At 24.9% G+C, this 26,578-nt stretch overlaps 3 protein-coding genes across 3 annotated transcripts; all 3 read right to left on the bottom strand.

The window, feature by feature from the left end:
- Positions 1–109: 109 nt before the first annotated feature.
- On the bottom strand, positions 110–1,861 carry LOC128954007 (uncharacterized). The gene is made up of 4 exons (XM_054299570.1): positions 1,554–1,861; positions 914–1,446; positions 480–819; positions 110–390 (listed from the first exon to the last, which is right to left on the bottom strand). The coding sequence occupies exons 1-4, from the start codon at positions 1,855–1,857 to the stop codon at positions 140–142; spliced, it is 1,428 nt and encodes a 475-aa protein (XP_054155545.1). The 5' UTR covers positions 1,858–1,861; the 3' UTR covers positions 110–139.
- A 791-nt stretch (positions 1,862–2,652) lies between these two features.
- Positions 2,653–9,104, bottom strand: LOC128951807 (acetylcholinesterase-1-like). The gene is made up of 8 exons (XM_054297086.1): positions 8,863–9,104; positions 8,405–8,748; positions 8,015–8,233; positions 7,568–7,915; positions 4,093–4,610; positions 3,592–3,982; positions 2,884–3,509; positions 2,653–2,803 (listed from the first exon to the last, which is right to left on the bottom strand). The coding sequence occupies exons 1-8, from the start codon at positions 9,074–9,076 to the stop codon at positions 2,653–2,655; spliced, it is 2,811 nt and encodes a 936-aa protein (XP_054153061.1). The 5' UTR covers positions 9,077–9,104.
- A 6,553-nt stretch (positions 9,105–15,657) lies between these two features.
- LOC128951816 (testis-specific zinc finger protein topi-like) lies at positions 15,658–16,650 on the bottom strand. The gene has a single exon (XM_054297098.1). It carries the CDS (start codon positions 16,648–16,650, stop codon positions 15,658–15,660), a length of 993 nt encoding a protein of 330 aa, XP_054153073.1.
- Positions 16,651–26,578: the final 9,928 nt, after the last annotated feature.

Consider the following 26,578-nt stretch of genomic DNA (forward strand, 5'->3'; position numbering starts at 1 on the left):
TAAAATAATTGCATATATTTAATAAATGCTAACAAATACCACATTTGTTTGTATGCAAACTGAGATGAATTAGTTTAATGTAATTTATTATAATAGTTATTGTATGTATGGGTAAAAACTAATTAAACAAATTGTTATATCAATTGGTCGATCTGATTGATATACTTTTCTCGGGTAAAGTCGATTTCTTGCCAACAATTGGTGTATCTTTTGGTTTCGATACCTTTTTCGGCGACAACGGCGACATCGATGACGATGGCGACGACGACTTGGGTTTCGATGATATTCTTGACCTAACCTTTGATTCGGACACAACACGTGATGCAGGCTTTAATGAGGAGTCGATTCGGGAAACTCCTACAGATTTTTTTCCAGACTCTACTACTAATACTAACAAATAAAAGAAGATTTTAAATTATTAATATTAGGTATTATAAGATGGGATCAGTTATGATATTTTTTTATTTATTATTATTTACTGCCAAAGAGTATGCCGAGGATGACTATAATGATGATAATTATGACAAGAATTAGTAATAGCAACCAAAACAATGGATTGTTGACGTTGTTGGTGCTATCGGTACCGGTTATTGGTGTCGATGTCGATGAACTTAAGGTATAATCGGACTCATCTGAATCAGATATTACTTGTGATGTAAAATATGTTGGATTTTCGTCAAAAATTGTTATCGTAGTCTGATTGGTACCGGTAGTAGTATTAGTTGTATAGTTATTGTTGTCAATGATTTTACTGTTTTTAGTTATGTTTAACAAAAGAGTTGAGTTATCATAACAATTGAAAAACTCTTTCATTGTGTACTACAATAACAAAAAAAATCATAATTAGATGATTCAATTCAATTTACAGCAGAGTTATATGATATATACAAGTATATGATTATCTCTATCATACCGTTGCGTTTTCAACAAAACTGTTGTTTTTCTGTACTAACAAATACCACTTGTCTTTGGCCATACCGTACAATTTGTTTTTCCAGTAGACGAGTCCGGTATACGATTTTGGTGCCATTAGTTTCGTATAGTTGGTATGAAAATCGCCCGATTTGTCGACAATCTTATAGTAAATTTTTGATTTTTTCTTATCACTACTGGTGGTAGTAGTGGTGCACACATAGACTGTAATCGGTTTGGTATTGGCTGCAAAACTGGTGAACAAATTTGGTTTAACTTTAGGCCAAAATTTGCCGGTCAACTGTCCCCGTGGAGCCAACTTCCATGGCATATTCTCTGGATTATCTACAGGATAATTGTCGTACATATTTCGTTCATAGGCTATATAACTAAATCCCTGTGCACTATGATTGCCAATCAACAGAAACTTTCCCATAGCTTTGTCCACACATACGGTTCCCATTGTTGCCGATGACTCCTCAGTCTCACAATTATTGCCAAAATAGACGGCGCTATGAACGGTAAATCCATCAGCTATTTTGTCAGTGAGGGTAACCATTAAAAAAATAGATTAATTAATTTATTAACAATAACTATGTAATGTATAGTTTAGGGGGGAGAGGGTAGGAGGAAACACCTACACATTGTAAACAGTCTATTGGTAAAGTCACCCGGATTTTCATACTGTCCACCATTATTATTATTATCTACTATTGTCTTCATGTACTGGTTTTTTGGTACAATATTAGTCGAATAGCAATAGGTTTTATTACAATAGTAGAGTATTTTATCGATAATAAAAGCACCGGTTATAGTGGTATAGTCGGCACCTTTAGTATGATTCAAAGTACAGTACTTTATGTGTTTGTTATGACTGATACCCGACATAACATACATAACATATACGGACATTAATAGAAACAATGAAATACAATTTAAAGTCATATTTTTGTTTTTTTTAAATGTCAGTCAAATCTAATTAGGATAAGCTTTTTTCACTAATATATTGCATGTCAGTTACATACATAAATAAATGTAAATTATTTTAAACTAAATTATTTATTTATTTTGTTAATTTACGTGAGATTTTTTTTGTAATGTTATTTTATTGCATAACAATGAATTAAATATTTAGATAATATTTCTATTGTTTTATATTAACAAAATAATACCGGTATAAGATATAGTTATACTGTATATAAATTTAAGTATAAAATTTTTTATAGATTATTATTATTATTTATGTCTATTATTCTAATAATTATAAAACTATTCAATAGATTTTTTGTTGTCTAAATAAATTATTTAATAAAATAAATAAATGTATTTTCTTATTTAAATAACTGATATAATTAACTCATTTATTAAAAATATATTTGGATTAATTATATTTATTAATCAAATTTTTGCTATAAATAACAAATGTTTTTTTTTCAATAAAAATAAAAACATATATATATTTAAATTTAAACCACATTTAGTGATATTAATAAGACAAATAAATTTACAATATTATTATTAGTATTTAAAGTAGATTTTCACCACATTTTAATATGCGATTATGAAATTAGATAAAACAGTTAAATGATATCAATATATCGATGACAAAATTTATTCATCAAAAATGTATTTTTTGAAAATATAAATATATATATATTTTAATGAAATTTTTTATAGTAATATTTGGTTATATTATTATATATTCAAATAATTTATTTATAAAAAAAATACTTTAGTATATCAACCATTCAATTGCATGACTGTCTTATAGAAATTACAGGCATATGTATTGAAACCACTGATAATTGTGGCATTTTCTGTACTCAACTCCATAATCGAGTTGCGGTCCCGATATTCTGGCCATTTTGTGTCCAATTGCGGTAATACAGTACTAATAATTAGCCACAAAAACAAACAAACAAATATAACACAAAAATAATTAATAGCAAACAAAAATTATAATAATAATACCCAGTCTTTGCAAAATGAGACCAACTTTTCATAATACGTTTGGAAAACTTGATGTCAACCGGACTGTAAATATCGGTCCTCCGCAATGGATAACCAAATACAAACGGCACTTCCGTATAGTGGACAGTGCCCAGCCATTCGCCAAATTGACTAGACTTCGGGCGATGATTATACAAATACATGTAAACCGATTTGTTTTTGGCGGCCAATTCGTCGGCTAAATAAATGGTCGGACAATTGATTACTGCATTACCAAAAGCGTCGATCAGCCGATCGATATTCTTCTCCGGTAAATCACTATTTGGGCCAACAATATAGGTATTGGCGACAACCGATAGAAGATCTTCGTCAATGTTGGTCTTGTTTTTAATCAATGCAATAAACATATCGCGTGTCTCTTTCAGTGTCTTCAGCTGCGGATAACTGTGCCGTTTAAATAGTTCGGGGTTTAGTATGTAAACAAAAAATGAGCCCTCGTTACGGACCAAACCGGTCATCAGTTCGCGCATATTGTCGTAGGCGTTGTCTTCGGTGATGTACTCAACTGGAGCTACAATATCCTCGTAGTAGGAGTCGATGGACGGCATAAATGCCATATAAGATATATTGAGAAATGAATTGGATATCTGTTTTTTGGCGAAAGTTATTCAATAATAACAGCAAAGTTAAGCAAATTATTTATTTTAAAAAAATAGTTTTAATGAATACCTCATTTAGCCGATCAAACGGCACAGTCTTGAGACAGTCGACCGTTTCGGTGGACAACTCGGTTGCCGTTTCGTTGTCCATTTCATGTAGACAACCGGCGAGTTGGGCAAACCGTTTCGAGTAACTAAATGTTTGCGATGTTTGCGGCAACAAAAAACTTCCCGATTGAGTGATGGCCCGCGAAAATAGATAACGAGTGCTGTTGAATGTCATCAAAATGCTAATACTAATAGCGCCGGCACTCTCGCCAAACGGTACCAACTGGCCGGGATCACCGCCAAAAAAGCCGATATTGTCGCGGATCCAATGCAACGCCATCGACTGGTCATAGATACCCATATTTCCCGGTGCTTCTTCCGAGCGTCCGTTCAAAAAGCCAAATACACCGACACTACATATATATATATATATATACACCCAAAGATAACGATTCAATAAAAAACAGTTGATCCACAAAAAAATAATAAATATAAAGATGTAATATTTTTAAAGTTTATTTACCGATAATTGATTGTCACAACCACTACATCGCCATACGAGGCCAATACACGGCCGTCCTTTTCGTGAATGTTGGCCGAGTTGTACAAAAACCCGCCGCCGTGTATCCACACCATAACTGTTCTCAACTTGCCGTCGGGTGGCCGCACGTCCGGTGTCCATATGTTAAGACTGAGACAATCTTCGGAAATGTTTTCCGATATGTAATTCATTTCGATAATACTGTTCGGTATTATAATTTGCGGGCACATAGGCGTAAACTGTGTGGCCTCGCGAACGCCCGGCCACGGGTCAACAGGTTCGGGAGCAGAAAACCGTAGCGCACCGACCGGTGGCGATGCATACGGCACACCGATAAACGCACGAACGGGTCGCCCGAAAACATTTAGTGTTCGACCTCTTAAGGCACCGGTAAGTGTGTGGACAACAGGCCGATCATTACTGCTATCGGTGCTCTTCGGGTTTGTCGTATGACTTGTAGTGTTGTTGTGTTTTTTGATTATAAAGTTGTTGGTGTTATTATTATTATTATTATTGTCATTAAGTTTTTTATTGTTGATATTATTATCAGAAAAACGTTTAAAATTATTAAATGTTTCACTGTTTGATAATTTTATTAGCAAATGATTAACATTTAGCAATAAAATTACGATTGCAGTCAATAATAATACAATTAATATATAACAAAACTTTTTATTCATGTTTTTAAAACTTTGTTGTTATTAATAACTTATTAAATCAAAAATTTTTTATTATTAGACTCTAAGGTCTAGAAATTAAAACAAACAAAAAACTGATAATATCTCATTATTATAATTATTATTAACTAATTATTGTCATTATTATTATTAGTCTTAAATACTGTAGTTGTCTTATATAACTATAATTATAAGTTTAATGATAATAAACTGATTTAGTTATAAAAATTATTACATAATTTTATGGCAATAGTTGGAAAATCCATTTTTTGTAAAAAAATAAACATTTTTTTGATTTTTTGAGTTTTCTTTCCAAATAAGATTATACTTCAAGATTTATGTGTTAAATATTAATCAACAATTATATGTGGAAAGTTTTAACGAATATAAATAAGATATTTGAAATTAATTATACAACAAAATAAATAAAATAAATGTTTATAAAAATATCATTATTTAAATCAATGTATAATTTAACAATTTGTTCAAAAAAATCAAAAATACTTGTCAATTATTTGAATATTAATATTTAATTTCATATAATATCTAATAAAAGTTTGCTTAACTAATAGATTATATACTGTATATAAAATTTGATTATTATTTACATAAAAAATGAAATATTCGTAAAAACAAAATCATTAAATTTATTTTTCTTAATTATAACTAAATTATTTATTTTATTTTTGTTAGAAAACTTACATACAGGTATATACTGAAAATTTATTAACTAACTAAACTTAGTTTTTTTTAGTTAAAAAAAACCTACCAGTGCTCTGTATGAGATAGATAGCTGAGTTGAAATAAATTCAAATGTTTATTTTTTTAAAATATACTTAATATAGTCCACTAGGGAATGACATCAATGCCATTACCTATTGACGTTAATACCTGTGCCAAAAGTGAGAGAGAAAGAAAGAAAGAAAGAGAGAGAGAGAGAGAGAGAGAGAGAGAGAGAGAGACATTGAATTAAATATTTTTAAAAATGTATCTATTTTTAGACACACCGATGAGCTTTCACTATATGAATATTATATACATGTATATATATGACTCTAATCTTTGAGTTTAATTTATATGATTTACAAATAAATTATATTTAGACTGAAATAAAATGATATGTGCATTTGATAACATGTGTTTTTATATTGTGTATGATTTTAAATTTTTAATAAATGTATTATAAGAAGAAAAAACTTGAAAATTTAGTATTTTAGTGTTAAAAATACTTAATAAATTTTTTTTGTTTATTATGAAAAAGAGTGGTATCAATTTTTCCTGAAAAAAATATATTTTTCATTTTCCAGACACTGATTGCTAGTTTATAAATATATATATATATTTAGTGTTTTTCTTATCATTTCTATGTATTCAATAATAATAATATAGATAATTGTTAGGCAAATATCTAAACAGACTTTTAAGTCAAGGTAAATGTCAGTTATTATTAATTTAGTTTTTTTTAATTTTAAAGTTATTTTCTAAGATTATCAATTAGATATTTAAGAAAAACATTATTTTTGTTATTTATAAATTTTTTTAATATAAATATTTACTTTGTAAATATAAAAAATCTAATAAAACAATTTTTCTTATATTTTAGTTTTACTTTATTTTTATAAGTGACTTGACTTAGAAATAATATATTAATATATATATATATATATATATATATATATATCTTTTGTTGACTAAATTAACATTTAAAACATTAGTTAATATTATTTATTTAGAAATATGTTTTTTATGTGTAATCGATAACTACTACAAATAAATTAGAAAATAATCAAATGACTAATTATTTCATTATAAAAATCAATCAAGTTTATTGTACTATACATTAATTGGCAAATATTTATTATCATATATCTTAACACATTTAACATACAACTTAATTTTTATTGAATTATAATACAAATATCACAATTGAATGTTATATTTATTTTTATTTTTTTTTAAATCAATGACATTCATGCACATAAAAATACCAGTATAGTATAAGTTATAATTTATAACATCATTTAATTTATTAGATAAATCCTTACAATTAACTATATTTTTTGTGGCTATGCACAGGTAGATCACGTTTAATCTGGGCGTTAGTACTGTATATTAATTACAGTATATCTCATATAAACAAAATGTGTAATTTATGTGAATAGTATTTAGTGTTTAGGATATATCACTGATCATTAGATACTTATTGTATTGAATTAGTTATTAAAGTCTATGAATAACATGCTTACAGTTATTATATCTATTATACTTTAAAATCTATAGTAATACTAAAAAATAGAAAATAATACTATAAAGTAGTAAATAATACTAAAAAGTAGTAAATAATAAATGAAATTATAATTTCAAATTAGTTTTTATGGAATTTATTTACAAATAGTTTCATTAAATTATGTTATTATTGACTATTTTAACAATTGAAAACATCTAAAAGTGTAAAAATAAATAATATCAGATATAAGTTATTTTACTATTAGAAACTAAATATTCTGTATATACAGTATATATAAAAAAAATATTTTATAATATAACATAATTTTTTTTAAAAATGAAATAGTATTATCAAATATTTTTAGTGAATATTTTACAATATCTGAAAAAGATTAACTAAGTTTATGTTAAAATTATTAACATATTTGAATACTTAAAAAATAATAGTTTAAATCATTTAAAAATAAAATCTAATATCACATTAAAGCAATCGACAATACAATTAACAAATGTTAACAGAAATATATCGGTAATAATATTAACAACATTATAACTATTGTTTTATAGGGACAGTTGGTTTTATCTGATCCATTACAGTTGAATTTGCAATCATCCATTCCTGTGTTGTTTACCACCGATACATTTGTCGTCGATACTAATGCCGGTACAGTTGGCGATACAGTTGACAATACAGTTGACAATACAGTTGACAATACAGTTGACAATACAGTTGGCAATAAAGTTGGCGATACAGTTGACAATAAAGTTGGCGATACAGTTGACAATACAGTTGGCAATATATTTGAACTGTTATCTTGTGGGATGACTGTTGTTATTGTTTTTGTTGATATAGTATTTGGTGTTATCAATGGACAGCCACCTAACACTTGTTTTACCGAACCCTATACCACAACCAACAACAACAACAAAAAACACAAATAAATTTATTTAATAACTAGATTTTAAAGTTTCTTTTTGTTCAATAAAAAAATATATCATACAATTTCTGCTTCAATATCCATATTTTTATTGAACCTAACTATCATATAGTTATCGATCGGCTCATGTATAATACCATAGAGTGTATTGTTAAGTGTAAACAGTGATTGATAATTAAGAAAAGTACGCTTATCTGTCCAATTGGTCCAATTGCCATCAGATAGTAGCTGTCTATACATCATCTTATATTTGTAATCAACAGATCCATTGTCAACCAAAGTCTAAGCAAAATGATTTTTATTTGTTTTATTTGTGCAAAAATTTAAAAACTTTTTTTGGTGAGTATTAATAATTAATTTTATTTGTTAGTTAAACCTAACCCAAAGCAACAATAAGCAGGTCTAACCCATTGTATTTATCTCTCTCTCTCACTTCCTCTACATTGTACTAACCTCTTCAATGATGATAATCATTGTCCTATTGATCGGATTATAAACACCGGCATAATATTGATACAGATTTTCAACCGGTTTGGTCGGCAATTGGGGAAATATATCAGTTTTGCTAATATCGTTACCACTGGTCGGCCAATCAAATGGCATTTCTGACGAATTGGTTATCTCAATGAAACCAATCTCATTATTCGTTGTCCGAAACGATTTGAATGCATTCATGTCTTCACCATTTTTATCTAATCCATGGATTAGTACCAAATCGTTTAGTGATTCATTGTATTTGCAAACGGATGGAAAAGTTATGGCTATATTAATGGTCATCATATATGACTTCCAGAAGTCTATATTTGAGAGTAATTGAAAAATATTTATTTTTTTTAAATAAAACAAACCATTAATCTCTGAATTTATCATTTATTTAATAAATAAAAATTAAATAAATAAATATATTATACTAAATGTCGAGTTGTAGACTATATGACCGCCGCTATAAACCCATAATCTTTCGACAATCGTATTATTGCTAAGTAAATGGTGTGTTTGTATCAACAAATGGTTACCAAAATTGAAAGCCGAGTAACCATTTTCCGGATCTTTTTGCATACAAAAGTCGTCATCAGATACTACTATCGGTGCTATTAATGACAACGAATAGATAATACTAATCATAAATTGATGATAATTAACAAATAATATCATTTGATTGTCATAAATAAAAACTAAAAGTTTTTAGAAATCTGTTCAAAAATTATTACAAATATTATTATAGAATTGATGTTTGAATTAAATTATAAGTCGCGTGAAATTATTATTATTATTTTATAGCAAATATTTTTTTTAAATATATTTTACAATAAATTATCGGTATTATTAAATAGGTTTTATTTATTAATTAATAAATAACTTTTAATGTTTACTATTATTTTTAATTAATACTATTTTTAATTAAGGTTTACATCAATAATGTATTTGTAATTATAGATGTAAAATTAATACTTAATTAATTAATTAAAATAAATAAATAAATTCAAAATTATATAAATATAAAATAAAAATATTAGTTTTATTATTACAGTATTTGACTTTTTTAATTAAATTTAATTTTTGTTATACTATTTATATTACATGTAAATTTGATATAATTTAAGATATATTTATATATTATTTTTTTTATCAATTTATTTTTTAAAAATGTAATTGTCATTATATTGATCACATTATAAATTTTATAATACATAATGAAAACGTCATCTAGAAATACCTCTAAAATACTGTAAGCATAGTATCACTATAATAATAATTATTATTATTATCGTTAATGATAATAATATTTTTATTTATTATATATATATACCGGTATATACAGTATTTTACAAATAACAGTTGATAATAAATATATATATTTTTTAAATAAATTATTGTTTAAAATTAAATTTGTTATCTAATATTCATATCCAAGATATTCATTAAATAAGTTTACAGCAATCAAAAACTTGATTATCGTATCGATTACAAACTATAGGATGAAAAATGATTTTTAATTAATGTTTTATAAAAAACATTACTATAAATATAAACATTATCAAATAATTAACAAAAATTCATACTGCAAAAAAATGTCGACTCGTAAATGCAAACATATTTATACAATAGATGCCAATTATGGGACCCGAATAGTGTTGGCAAAAAAGAGAAATTTATAAAATAATAGAGAAGTTTCTAGAAAGTTTCTAAAAGAAATTTCTATTTATGGGATCCCCATGGTTAATTTTGATTTCTCGATATTTGTTATCTTTAACATTGTTTTTATAAGTAATATTTAAATATTAGTATTAGTATTTTAATTATTAATTAAAGTAAAAAAATTTATTTATTTAATTATATTAAACTATGATATAATAAAATGGTGAATAAAATTTTACAAAACTGATTATTATTAAATAATTATAATTATTTATATAGGTATCCCATTTGTATAATATAGTATTATACATTAATCTACATTATATAGTATAATATTATATGTCTCATTAATATATTTATAGTTTTACAATATCTATAGATATGGGGATCCTATAGTATAACAAAAAAGTTAAATTTCTATAGAAATTTATTCCTGAGAAACTTTCTAGAAACTTTCTCAGGGAAATTTATTAGAAACTTTCTATTTGCCCATCTCTAGACCCGAAAGACGCTCAATAAATGTTAATATCTATTTAAAAAAATATTATATTTAAATTAAAATATCAATAATAATTACTATATAATAAGTTATTTTTAATCAACAATAATAATTAAATGATATATATATATATATCAGGGTTAAGTAAGGGGGGGTAGGGGGTAAGGCCAAAATACCCCCCCTAAGATCGAGAAATTGGGATTTTACCCCCCCAGACTTTTTGACCAAATTGGAAAAATTGTCGCTTAAAAACGACGAGAAATGACCCCCCCCCTAAAATTTCGGCGCCGAAAATTTTTTTTAAATTTATAAAAATTTTAATTTTAATTGATACTATTTTAGTAAATGTTTTTGTTTTTAATATTTATAAGAATCTAATAATTAATTAAAAATAGTTAAAATAACGTTAAAACTCATCAAAAAATAACATTATTTTAATTAAAACAAACTAAAAAATTAAAAATTACCTATTTGTTGAAAAGATTAATCATATTACAATTTAAATATAAGTTTAAGATAGTTTAAGAAGTTAATAAAACTTATATTATAAGTTTTTTATTAATAATTTTTAAATTTTAAATAAAAAAATTAAAAACATTTTCAATTTTATACTTAATATAACTAAAACTTTAACAAAAATTGAGTTAAATAAGTAGTATTCAGTCAGTATTTGTATAAAAATAACATTTAAAAAATAAAAATATATAACAAACTATAAACATTAAGTATTATTTAAAAAATTAATTATGTTAAAATTTAAAAATTATTAAAATACTAAAAATAACTCATAGTGCATCATTAATGCTTTTATCAACTATTTTTAAATCTTAAACAAATTATTTTATTTTTTGTTAAAATTTAACTTTTTATTAATTTAAAAAAATTTATTTAAAAAAATATTTATTTTTTGTTAAAATTTAAGTTTTTGTTAATTTTTAAGTTTTTTTTTTATATTTTTGGAAATTTTACCTATTTTCCCGGGAACTTATACGGGAACTTATGGGAATTTTATTGAATTTACATGGGAATATTCGGGAACTTAAGGAATTTTTAGGGAATTTTCTCTTGACCCCCCCTTGATTTTGGATTTTTGAAAAAATTGCCGTTTAAAAATGCAATAAAAATCTTACCCCACCCAATACCCCCCCAAGATTTTTCGAGAATTTTGAAAATTTTACCCCGGTCTACCCCCCCCCCCTAAAATCCAAAACCTTGCTTAACCCTGATATATATATACCTTAAATTTATATATACTGGACACTTTATTTGTGACTACAATTGAATTTATATAGACATAGTGTATGTGTGCTTCATGTGTTAATGAGGCACTGGTACGGGTGACCAAATATAGCAGAAAAGTGCTCAGTATGGCCACAATTAGGTGTGAACAACGAAAATATAGATCTCCATTGCCATATAAATAGATATAACACAATAGGATTATAATACTAGACTCGCAATAATGTATGGCTGCCATCAGATATTTCAAAAAATCATTATAATCTGTGACCATACGGGTCAGGTCGTGATGTAAGTGTATAATCCTAGTCTGGAGCCGATCCAAGTCATTCATACATAGTATCAAACTTTTTAACTGTTCAAACCTTAGTTTCATATAATAGACGACAAAAAATATCAATCCATATGCAAACACAACAATCGATGTGATATGTATGGCCCATACGGTCAATATTATAAACCATATGATTAAAACAATTGCCGAAAAATTGTAATCATTTTTCATATAAGCTATTAAACTATACAAACCATATACTATAGCAAATATAGTGGGACACTCGTAATTAATTAGTTTAAGCACGATATGGTTAATTATTTTTGAAATAAATGTTAATCGTTTAATATTATGTACATTCAGACCATTGCCAGAGTCATCACTTTTTAATAATATTAATTTCAATACAAAATCAATTTTCTTACTATATTTACCTAAAATTTTGTAAATTAGTAAAAATATATTTAAACTTATTTTTATAATTATTATTTTTTTTTAAATTGTTACCCAAAAGCAGTATAGTTCTCAATACTGATCCAAACAATGATATCATAAACATATTCATATTAAACAAAATCCTATCTCCCGTACAATAAAACGGATCTCCAATTAGTGTCCAAACATATGTTGATGTATTGATTGCCCCAAATAGCCAACGAAATGTACAAAACCAACAAAATATACAAATATATAGACATTTTGACATTGATTTTGCATTTGTATAGTCAGGTATTAAATGATTTGTTTTGATAAATGATTCAAAATTACAAAATAACATATTTATAATTGCAACTTTAATCAATTTTAGAAAATTATAAAATATTCAATTTTACGTTTAAAATGATCAAATTTATAAAATAGTATTTTTTTAATTAAATATTTTACTATAAATAAATTAGATTTCAACATAAAAAAATATTAAACAGTATTACGTGATATTAAACAATATTACAATACTTATAAAAATATATTGTAATTATATAATTTCGGTGCAATGTATTAAATATACTGTAAATAATGTAAGCATTAAATATAATATACTATTATAAGTCAATAGATTAATTAACAAATAACAATTTTCAGTTTATTTCAGTATAAATTTTTATATTATATTATATTTTTTAAAAATAACAATAATTAAGATAAGAAGACAATAAATACAATATATTGTATTATTATAGATATTATATACATAGTTAATAAACTTAGATTTAGTATTGTATCATTTATTATAATTGTTTTTGTTTATATTCAAGTTTGATATTGATTATTTATTTTTTTAATGAAAACCTATGATTTTATTAGTTTTTAATCTCTACTGTACTAATTATGAACACAATTATTTACTAATAGTATAATAATAATACAGTATATAAAAACTTGGCTAACATTATCAAAACTTATATACAGTGTATACATACAGTTACTAAAATTTAATTATTATTATAGCATTTATTTCACATATAACTTATATTTTTAGTGATTAAAGATATTAACAAAATAATTAGATATATAAGCTATTGATTGAAAACTGATTATTATGGCAAAAGTTTTAGTCACATAAACACATATAAAAACATATTTTAAAAGGTAGTCACATATTATCAAATATAAGCACATATTTTGCATATAACTATAATATAATGGAAAATAATAGTTAAAATACATTTTTCTTATGTTTATTTAGTATATGTATTATTGTTTTCAACATTTTAAAATAAATAAGCATTTTATTTTTATGCGAAGTATTATACATTATTACTATTTCATAATTTCAGACAAATACTGTATCATAATATTTATGTTTTATAAAATTCTACTAATTTCTAATGTCTACTAAAAGACAATAAGATTTAAAGAATTATTTGTATTGATTTTAATTTATACTAAGAGTTTAAAAGTTGTATAATTTTAATTTATGAGAATTTAAGTATTGATAAGAAAAAAAATATTAATTTATCATTAATTGTAACACAATTTTTAAATTGTTATTAAATATAACCACATATTTTGACTATTTTAACAAAATATAATCACACATTTTCATGCTTTTAAGCAAATATTTCATTCAATAAAACACTAATTTTAGTCACATATATCTAAAGTTACTAATTATTATATATAATTTTTTATTCTATTAATAGTTTTGATCAAAATTATTTTATAAATAAAAAATATATTGATCACAAATTAATTTGTAGTGATATATAATTATAATATATTTTTATTAGTTTTAATAAATATAGTATTCTTAATATTGTTTTTAGTAATTTTTTAATATAGTAATAATATTATTTATAATAATTTTACAAATGATTAACAACAACAAAAATTATTGATGATCATTAAATGTTTTTTTTTGTTGAAAATTAAAGATTAAAGGTAATATTGTCTATCATAATTATAATTTGTAAATCATTATATATTTATTATTATAATTACAGTACAACAGTACAGTACTATAAATAACATTGTAGTTAATTGCTGTAAACAAATATATATATAAATAAACAATTACATCATTAATTAAAATCATAAAATTTTATAATATTGTTAGATATAGCCGTAACTATTTTAATCAAATTGAATTTAATTTGGTTTCATTTTTAGCCAATTAACTATATGTTGTGATAAAACTAAAACTAATTTTTCGTATATTAAAATATTAAATATATTGTTACTACAGAAAATTATTATCGCATATTGTTTTTTTTTTATAATAAAAATCTATTAAAATGTTTACTATACTAAAATTTAATAATAACTTTTTAAAAAGTAATTTATTATTTTAAACTTTTTTTTATTATAAATTGAATTAATTAATTAAATATTGACAATTATGATTTAAGAAATATTTTACATGAAAATAAATTAATAATTTATCAAAAAAAAATTAATTTGATAAAATTAAACTATATTTTCTACAATGTACAGTATAATGAAAAACATAAAAATACTTAATTTTGTTATTAATTATTATTTTTAATATTTAATGGTTTATTAATGGTTAATTAAAAATTAATAACAATACAAATTACTAGTAATACTAATGTTCAACATTTATGATAAAAAAACATTTTTTACAATAGATATTTTTAAATATTAAGTAATAATTACTTAGCTTAATTAATTAAATTTATTTATTAGATCTAATATAAAGTTAAATCAGTAAAAACAGTAAAAAAAATAACATTAATTAATACAAAATGTATTAATTTGTAATTTAAAAAAAAAAATTAAACTAAATTAAGTAATAATTCAAATCAAAGCAATCAATTAATCTAAACATTTTATAAACAATACTACAATAATAAAAATAGTAATAATAATAATAATAATAATAGTAATAACAATTAATTATAGATTGATAACAAATACAACTAATAGTATTTAAAAAAATTGGACTAAAAATCGTATAAAAATTATTTAACTTATAATTTTTTTTGGGCAAAAAAACACACAACAAATACAGATTTTTAAAAAATCAAAAATATATATTTAAAAAAAAACAATTAAATCAAATCACACACAAAAAAATAATTAACACTCAATTAATTAGTTATTCAAATTGTTGACCACATTATCGTCCCGATAATCAAACAACAGTAACGGTAACAACACATCCCAGTGTTGGGTAAAGTGTTGTGAAATACCAGCAAAATCTATAGTACTGAACGAACAGTCGGTAAAATTGCATACAAATACCTGATCTTTAGTGGTGTCGGCGTCGATATTGGCCACCGATATTGATCTGCCGCTAGCATTGCGCAACCGTTTGTGTGTCTTACTGGCCAATTGTCCGTTAGAGTTGTTGCCACTGTCGCCGAAGTTACCACTATTTATATTGTTGTTGGCCAACAGTGAGCGAAAACATCGTTTCCGTTTGAGCAGCGATACAGCGGCGTTGGGTCGGTCATCACTGGTGGCCAATCCAGTCATAATCGATGACAAATTGTCGTCATCCTTGTCATCAACCACTTGGCAATTGCCGTTCAGACTATTAATCCATTGGGAAAACATTTGACCACCAGATTTGGTGTCATCGAAATGACGACGGCGTTGATGTGATCGTAAATTTTTGCGACAATTGAACGTCCGCTGCCGGCAACCGGTCAATAGGCACCGATAGCGGACATCGGTGTGTTGGCTATAGTGGTGATCCTTTAGCGACTGTAACTGTGTAAACGATTTCGTACATCCGATTACTGAACACCGATACGGCCGCAAACATAAATGATTTATCTGGATGTGCCGTTTGAGCTCCTGTTTGCGTTTGTAAGCCAATCGGCAGCCATGGTATTGACATCGAAATGGCCGCACATCCGAATGGCAGACCATATGCTGGCGGACGTACACCCGATTGGCCGTCCGATAGGAACACAGTTGACACACAAATTGTTTGTCTTTTGGCGAAAACCAGTAACGACTTAGTATCGGGTCGTCGATAATAGTATCAGACGATTGGTCACCGCCACTACTAAACCGACCGGCGGTGGCGGCGTTAGTTGGAGTGGTCGCCGATTGACGCTTACGACCCTTTTTGACCATTGGTTAGTGTCCGGGACAGTGATTTGGTCAGCAATTAATAGCAGTAATAACTTTTTAAATGATTTTTTTTTATTAATACTACTGTATATTAATATGTAATTTGCTTTACAGTCAGTGTATTAATAATTATTAATAAAATATATTCAATAATAATAGTGTAATAATAATAATGTATTTTATTAGTAATGAAATGCATTTGATATCTAATGTAATGTATAGTAATGTATAATTTATAGTGAAATTTGCTTATTGTTTATTCAATGCTAATAATTGGCGCCTAATAGAGAAAAAAGCGTCAAAAATAATAATTTGATGACACAGTCATACATAACGTTATTATTATTACAATTGATTAATTAATTACTGTATTAATTTAATTAAGTAATTATTTAAATTTTTAATTAATTGAATACAATTTGATATCAATAGATTAATAAAATAAGTTATTAATATTTTCATATACATGTATGTCCTGTACTGCTAAAGTTATAATGTATTTTAAATTACATTTTTAGATATACAAAAACTGTTACAACAAATTAATTATGAAAAAGTTTATACAATAATAAATATTTATTTTCCATTAGATTTTAATATAACAAGTATAATATTAAATGTATAATAAATTCAATAATAATAATAATATAAACTCTTAGTTTGTAATTAATAATTACAATTACATACTGTATATAAATTTTATGTTATATAATATTGTATGTTAAATAATCATAATTTCTAAGTTATAGTAAACTATATTTAAGCCTAAATAAATAATTAGTATAATAATAAAAAAATTGTATAATGCATTTGAAATATTGAATTAAATTTATAAAATTTATTATATTATAAATTAATGAATGTATTTAAAAATATTTATATATCGATAAGTTACTAATAATTAATAGGTATATACTATAAATCTATAATAAATTTATAAATATTAAAATTTAGTTATCTATTACTTAGTTATTAATTTAATATTATGATTAACAATAATTTTTATTTATTTATAATTAGGTTTAAAGTACTAAAAACATTACTAAACAAAAATAATTTAAATTTTATACTTTATATATTATATATAATTGTAATATTTTGAAATATATTTAATTTAAAATGTAATTTTCAAAGTAAATAATGCTATAATATTTTTGACAAATAAATTATTCTTACAATTCCTTATTATTAACTAATTTAAAGTCTTGACAATCGCTAAAATCTGACTGATTTTTATACCAGAAATTTTGTTCACCATTTGAACACAAAATCGTATAGTTTTTGCCAAAATGTTCATCACTTTCGGGCAAATCATCGAAATGCCATTCAATGAACTGTCGACTGAATAGCTGTCTGTCTCTCCAAAGCCAATACAAATCACAGTCACAATCCATTTTCATACCTAATCTGATCCTATTTCTGGAGTCCGATTCCAACAACTGTCTGAAAACTGTTTCGGTTAACGATAGTAACACACGATTGCCGTACAGATCCAGAAATACGGGTCGATTGAGTCCATCAAACGTATTGTCAGCAAAACTATTTGTACGCATATGTCTGTCCCATTGTCTCGATAAGTCGATTGTCAACAATTGATCCGATTTGTAATTCATAGCAAACGCATTGGCCTCCAGTCGGCTGATGTCATGAGAGCTGACATCAATTGATTGAAGATTTGGCAGATCGGCGAACGCGTGACTCTCGATGGCCGACAAAAATATTAACGACTGATTGACACCAACTCTAAAACTTATTGATTTCAACTTTCGTTGAACACAATCGCCAAGCGGTGGACAGGTATCGGGCGTCCGAAAAGCATTGGCCGGAATAGTCTGTATGTATTTGCCTTCTAAGCCAATTGTTTCGACATTTGTTAGACTACTTAGCGAACGGAAAAGACTAATCTCGTCGTACAAATGATGAGATCTGATGACAATAGTCTTGATTTGGTCTGAAATACCTGTGAATGCGTCCGGACTTATGTGATGAACATTACAGTACTCTCTTCGGGTTCCCATAAATATGTGCTCAAATGATACGCCATCGAAAAAACTGGCCGTCAGATTGACTGGTCGTCCATTAGTCCAGAAAAGTCGTCCAAAATCGTGTCTACTGTTTGGTGTATCAGTTGTTTGTCGTATATTTGCCAAAATGGTCGGCATATCGACATCATGTTTGGCGCATGTAATGTCTGGTAGAGCACCGTTAGTCCGTTGTGTGCAAACACAGGGCTTAATGAGTTGACTATTAGGGCATATAGTGGTTGACTCGTGTTTGGCCACTAATGAACCAATGAATACTAAATATTATGTGAAAAAATATTAAAAATATTATTTTACATTTAACTATCTAATTATTGACTATTGACAAAAAAATATATATCTGAAATATTTTATATTAAATTTAACTTACTTATTAAATATAAATAAATGTATAAATAGTACATTTTTATATTTACTAATAAAAATCTAATAGCTAACTTATAAAAAAATTGACTTACTGTAGACAATAAATAATTATAAGCTTAATTATAAATAAAAGTTTTTAATGATTTATGATGTTATAAAATTATTGTAACTATCATAAATTATTTTGTTATTAATATTATCATCAACTGATAACATATTATAACATATTAATTGTATTAATATATGGTGAAAATTTTAGTAAATTTCTATTTTATTTTAATCTATTTTATCAATAGTTATAATTTATAGTAGTTTTAAAAAACAATAGTACACTTAATGTAGTGGTTCATATTGTTTAATTTATCAATTATTTATAAATATTTTATTTTATTTTTTGACACTATTGAAAATAAAACTGTTTATTAAGCTTACAAATTACAAAAACCTATACAAACTGTAATTTTTAAATTATAGTAAAAATAATAATAATAATAATAATAATAATAATAGTTATAGACTAATTCAATTAAATAAAATTATGTTTAGTTAAGTTATATTATTATTGTGGTTTTATATGTATTATATCCTATTATTATATTTTAGTATGAGACTTTATATTATAAATTTCTATAATGGTTATATAAAAATTATTAATAGCATCACTAACTATTGATATACAACAGTATAATATAAAATGATATACTATTAATAGGAAGCATAGATAATATTGGTAGTTGTCTGTTATATTTATAATATAATCCGGTTTACATTATATAAATATAGCTAAAAAAAACATACACTAATAAGTTATATACCTATATATAAATTTAAAATTAAATTATCTATTTATTGATATACTATTTTTGGTAGTAAACCGGTCCATGAACTCAAACATTTACCAAATATAATACAATATAAAATTTTTGAAAAATCTAAATTTAGTTTCATTCAATGTTTTCAATTTCATTTCACACACATATACATACAAAAAACATCTAAAGTAAAAGTGATTTTTTATTTATTTGTTTGTTTTTTATTAATAATAAATGAAATTTCAAATAGTTTTCGTGTGACTAAAAAATTAATAAATAATATATTGATATAAATATATATATTTATATATTTAGTATTATTTATTTTAAATAAAATAGTATATTATCAAATTAATAATCAAGTTTTACTGTGTTTATTGTGAACATACAAACAAATATTACAATGTTATTATCGACTAGTATTATAAATTACACAAAATTTTTATTATTAATTTTATTAGTTTTTATATTACTATGTGAACAAATGTAAGATATAGATAATAATAATAATAAAATACTTTAAATTATATTAGTAATAAAACATTTATATTTTATTTATATATAAAAAAATATATATTATATGTTATAGTGGATCATCATATACTGTTATATCCAAACATCATTTGGTCAGATATCGCAGGAGCACCGGTAGCAACGAGTACTCGACAATAACCGACAAGGGATTACTGGCCAAACAGTATGCATTGGTTAACCAGTTTGGCGGCGTAGACATACTGGGCGATATACGACAGTACCGAACCGGCAAAGTGGACACTCGTGATTTTGGCCAAAATGTACACTTTGGTTACAGGGATCGCATACTTCCCGGTGAAAAGGAACGGGCGTTAGAGGAGTTGCAACAACAGGCGCTCAAAAATTTGTTGCGATTAGTCACACAATTGATTGAAGAGTAGTGAAAAAAATTGTTTATTCAAATATTTTTTGTATATTTTTTTTATATCTATAATAATAGTTTTTATAATCTGTATATTAAGTTAATGATTTCTATGTAAATACTGTATAACTGTTATTGTTTTTGTCTATTACTTGTGTATTTTATTATTAAATATTAATTTTGATAATAAATTTAATTTTTTAAAATTAATTTTATACTTTATATATATTAATGCTTAATTTGCTATACTGTATGTATACTAAAAATATATATGGTGGATCGATTAAATATAATATAAATTAATAATATTTTTTTAATTGCCTTATCTCCGGCTAAAACTAACTATAGATTTAAATTTGAAAAAATTAGATATATTTAGATAGCTTTAGAATAAATATAATTAATTGAAAAATCTGTAATTTAGTTGCATTAATACATATTATAATTTATAATTTATATTATAATATATAGTTATTATAAAACATTTTTAGTTAATATTGATTAAAATCTTTCGAAAAAAACATATTAAGTATTTATTTCAGTAAAATTTAAATATTAATCAATTAAAATTCAAATAATACACGACTGAAATAATGAAAATATAAGTTAATTGATATCCAAAATAATATGCTAATAATGAATATACAAAAAAATGAGATTTTATTGATTGCATCTCTAGTATCGTTGTAACTGTGATGACAGATAATGACGATATAATGATCAGTGAACTGCTATATCAGTGCTTATTGTAAAGTGTGACTAATATTTATTTTTTTTAACAATTATGTTTCCTGTTTGTCCTATGTTTAGTAATAGTGATGATAATTTATAAAATAAATATAACGATTAAAATTTGGATAAACGATTCATAGCTAAGTACTTGAGTGGTATGTCATCGGCCAGTCGGGTACCGACACCAACATCACAATCGACAATATATCATAATAACTAAGCCATCAATTGTTTTTGATTGATTATTTCGTTCAAACTATTACATACATTTTTAAAAAATAATTATAAACTTTTTTTTTTTTTAATTAAATACTAAATTAATAAACAACATAACGATATTAAGACATGTATTTAGTATAATATAAATAAAATGATAAAATAAATTTCAATAAATAGTTTTAAACTTTAATTATACTTATATCATATTATAAAATAAATATCTAAAAAAAATTTAGTAATAAAATATACTGTAATAATAATATATGAGTAAACTTATAATAATAAAATTATTTTTGAAACAACAAATTAATTATTTAAATTATTAATTTATAACTAATCTGCATATTGTAATATAAATGCATTAAAATTTAATTAACTTTATTATTAATTGATATAATTTATTATTCAAACAAAATATTATAAATATAATTTGTTTATTATTAGCTCAATTCACACGAAATAAATAAAAATAAATAAAATGTTATTATGTAGTATTTATTTGTTTTGTTAAAAATTAATTTATAAAAGTCTATTTGTGTTTTTATTATAAGTTTTACAACAACAACAACAATAAAAAATATTAATTGCTAATTAAATAAATTATGATAACCAAAATTATAAAGCAATTAAAATTGATCTGATTTAAATATTAACTTATAATATATACATTTTTAAAAGTTATGCTTTATAAATAATAATTTAATAAATTTTTCAAATAATTATCCAATAAAATCAATTAGCATTATATTTATGAACTAATTTTTTAAGTAACGATTTATATTTTTCAAAATATTCAACTAATTAAAAGATGAAACAAATTTTAATTTTATATGTTTGCTAATTTTTTTTAATTGAAAGTAAAATTTTTTATTTTTTTAAATAATTTATTTTGAGGTTAAATAAGACATTTGTGTTAATCAATTAATTTTTTTAATAACACAAACACATACACACAATATCACATTTGCTGTTATAATCTTATATAGTTATTTTGGTGTTATTTTTTTGGATAATTTGAGCAATAAAAAAAATTAAATTAAAATTTTTTTATAAACATTTTTGTTAAGCAATGTTAAATAAATAATTTATATTAGAAACTAATATAAACTGATTTTTGTCTGTGAGTTTCTTTCACTAAATAACTCATAAAATACTATCCTATTAGTAGGTAGTAGTCATTATCTATACACTGTATATATAATACTATACATATATTAATATATTTAATGCCAGATATTAAATCCTATTTAAATGAAAAGCTGATAAAATTAGTTAAAACAGCACATCATAGCTATCCTTAACATATATATAAAAAAAATTATGATTATTTTTTTTTAAATCGGTTAACAAATTCAGGGAAAGTTAGCGTTTTTTTGGCTCATCCTTTGGCGCTAATCCCAGTGTATAAACTAGTAGTAGTAGTAGTAGTACAGTACTAATATAAATTGCACATAAATTTCAATACAACTTTCCCATATCTATCGTATATATCTCATTATGTGGGACCTTATGTATGAAAAAATGATAATTTTTTTTATTTGCTTGCATTTTGTTTTCTATAAATCAGTTCACATGTTATAAAGATAAAAGTGTTAGTAAATTATTTAGAGAAAAAAAAAATAAATAATAATCTCAGTTAAAACGTGTCCAAAAAAATGTGTCACAATATGTACTACCAGTAGCACCGTTAGATTTTTTTGGTGAATACACTTAGACACTACAGTGAATACCTGTGCACACCATATATACTGAGAAAAAAAAACACTTTCATTGAAATTATAATTATTTGATTCGCCCTTTCATTATCTCTTCTGTCTCGACTCTCTCTCTCTCTCTCTCTCTCTCTCTCTCTCTCTCTCTCTCTCTCTCTCTGCTCACTCACTTTCACTCGATGGACAGGTAGATCTTTATTGCCGCAATACATGGTATAAAAAGAAACGACACTTGAATTTATCGAGTCTTTCATAATTTATTTGTTGCAATAGACTTCACACAACAATCAATTGATACTATAGGTATATAACCAAAAAAAATGTGTTTTTTAATTATAAATATAGTAATATAGGATTTTAATAATTTTTATTATTCTATTGACAACTGAAAAGTATTTTTGTTTAAAATAAATAATTTTTATTATTATTTTATTTTTGTTGTTGTATAGTGTTTTTGTGTTTTAATAATTATCCAAAAGATATGTTTTTAAAGGTATGTTTAAAAATGGATTTAATTTTTCTATAATATTGTATAAAAATTGTTTATTAATATAATATTTATATACTTTTTAGTATTGAAAATCTAATGATTATAATACTAATAAACTATTCAATATTATGTTATCACTTTGTTTTAGATTATTCTAACATTTATTGTATATAAACTTTAAATTATTTTATTTTTTGACAAAATGGTCCAATATTTTTGTTTGATACTATATTATTATTATTATTATTATTTTAGTATCGATTCTAATAAAATTGTTAGTAATTTATTTTATAAATGAAATCATCTTAAAATTTTCATTATATGATATATAGATTTGACCTAAAAAATCAAGTGATTAATTTAACTACCAATATGTGGTATCTGATTGCTTAATAAATCCATTAAAGATGTTTTTCAATATAAAAAATATTACATTAAACTTTAAAAGTATGCGATAATAATCACAATACAGTAACTGCTAATAATTACGATAACAGTTAATATAAATTGAAAAATTTATTAAATGTTTTTTTTTAAAAGTAAAAGTAATTTAAACTTATAAGATTAATATTTTTTTTAAAAAAAATAATGACTTTAGAAAAACATGAAATGAATTATAATTTAATCTTTTAATACTTTATGTCCATATATTTAGACATAAAAAAAGTTTTAAAGAGATTCATTTTTATATAATAGTTATAAATGAAGATTTTATTTTATTTTATTATTTCCTATATATTGTGATTGTTATCGTTGATTGATGAGCAAAATTAAATTTAAATATAAACTGAAAATTTGATAATTATTATTAATAATTCATAAATATTTTATAGGATTAGTTTATCTTATAATTATTTGATATAAAAACATAAATATAAAAAAATCATAATATAATCATATAATAATTTTTAGTACTATATTTGTTAATACATTAATAATGAAAACAAATAAATTTATTTAAATTTTTTGTATAATTATTATAAACTATAGTTATTATTGGTATCGGCACTGGTGGTCATCGGTAGCAATGGTCAGATCCGAATACCAGTAATTAGTAGACACAATCGCGTGTCTGCGCCACAAGTACTGCCGTCGGGTAATGTCAGACATTTTCTGACGTATCCAAAAGTGGCCCACGGCTTATCACACCACGCAGTGGCCAATGGTTTATCACACAACGCAGTGGCCCACGGTTTATCACACCACACAGTAGCCGTTGGAGCACCGGTAGTGGTTCCAGCTTATGAACAGCTTAACAAAGTGGCCACTTTAGGTAACTGTCCAAATAAATTGTCATATCTTTTTTTATCGTCCAATTTTTACTTTCAAAACTGTTTGATTATATAGGATTGACTACTGGTGTGACCGGTGGTATAGCTCTGGGAGCTAAAGCACAACATTTGGGACCAGTAATCGCCGGTAAGTTATCTGAAATACAAAAAAAATCTTTAACCTAATAAACTTTATTTTTAAAACGCTTCGGTAGCCATAATCACACACCGAACTCACGAAGTGGTCGACGTTCCCGTACCACCCGATGTCATCCAACCACAAGTGCTGATCGTTGAGCCCAATCTGTTGCCGGTGACTATCGAGTTCCGATCGCAGTCCAGTCCCGTCAACATCAATCAGGTACACATTCCTGGACCGCCCGGCGAATTCAAGGAGACCCGATCAGAGGAGGAACCGGATCGGGTGCTGCACGAAGTGGTCAAACCGGTCATCCAGGAAGTCCGCGAAATTATCCAACCGTTCCGTAAGATCATACAAGAGATATTGCCCGTACAGGAAGAGGTGCACAGTGTGGTAGCCAGGGGTGAGAATCAGAAAGTCATCAAAGAGGTAGCCATTCCAGCACCGCAACCCATTGCCATAGCCGCTGCCGCACCTACTGTTGCACTCGCACAACCAATAGCTGTTGCACAACGGGTAGCAATTGCCAAACCCGTGGCAATTGCCGCCGAACCACTAGATGCTGCTCTGACCGGTCCGATCACCGGTACTATTGTCAGAGCTGGCCTTATTGGTGGTGCTCGTGTCCTTGAGGCACCCGCTTTACAAGAGGCCATACTTGAAAGCTCGGCGTCGGCACCGACTGGTAGAGTAGCCATAAAAAGGAACCCTATTGTTGAGCCACAGTCACTCAATAATAGAGGACCCGCTCGACCCGTTAAATCATAATTATATTATTACAAAAAATAAAATTGTTTATATAGATATCGATAAGTTTTATTAAAAATAAAATTAATTAATATAAAAAAAATTAATAAATAAAAACATGTGAAAAAAATAAATAAAATTTCATAAAAACTAAATATTGTAAATGTTTATAAATACAGCAATACTTATACGACAAACAAAAATTAATGATTTATTTTTCATAAATACAATTTATTATTATTTCAGCAAACATTTTGTAATTTATTTAAAATTTATATTTACGCGAATTATGTTTTGAAATTTTAAAAGTTAAAATAAATGTCAAATTAAGTAAAATATGATATTTATAATAAAATGACAAAATAAAATAATTTAAAACTAAATTACACAAATAGAGTATATAAATTAACATTAATTAATTAATAATTAAACTAAATATTATTAACAGTATCTAATGAATTAATAATGATATCCAAAAATAATCAAAAAATTTTACAATAATT

This window comes from Oppia nitens, unplaced genomic scaffold (genome assembly GCF_028296485.1).
Source record: "Oppia nitens isolate AA-2021 unplaced genomic scaffold, nextdenovo-longstitch-racon4-pilon3 scaffold11_pilon_pilon_pilon, whole genome shotgun sequence".
Taxonomy (NCBI): domain Eukaryota; kingdom Metazoa; phylum Arthropoda; class Arachnida; order Sarcoptiformes; family Oppiidae; genus Oppia; species Oppia nitens.

Excerpts from the sequence above, each read along its gene's own strand:
- LOC128954007 (XM_054299570.1), bottom strand. The coding sequence starts at position 1,857 with ATGACTTTAAATTGTATTTCATTGTTTCTATTAATGTCCGTATATGTT. Across the intron at positions 1,447-1,553 it reads CAATAGACTGTTTACAATGT|CTGATGGATTTACCGTTCAT; the intron begins GTAGGTGTTTCC and ends CTGACAAAATAG. Across the intron at positions 820-913 it reads GTTTTGTTGAAAACGCAACG|TACACAATGAAAGAGTTTTT; the intron begins GTATGATAGAGA and ends TTGTTATTGTAG.
- LOC128951807 (XM_054297086.1), bottom strand. The coding sequence starts at position 9,076 with ATGATTAGTATTATCTATTCGTTGTCATTAATAGCACCGATAGTAGTA. Across the intron at positions 8,749-8,862 it reads AGTCTACAACTCGACATTTA|ACTTCTGGAAGTCATATATG; the intron begins GTATAATATATT and ends TCTCAAATATAG. Across the intron at positions 4,611-7,567 it reads ACTGTCCCTATAAAACAATA|AATAACACCAACAACTTTAT; the intron begins GTTATAATGTTG and ends AATAATAATAAT.
- LOC128951816 (XM_054297098.1), bottom strand. The coding sequence starts at position 16,650 with ATGGTCAAAAAGGGTCGTAAGCGTCAATCGGCGACCACTCCAACTAAC.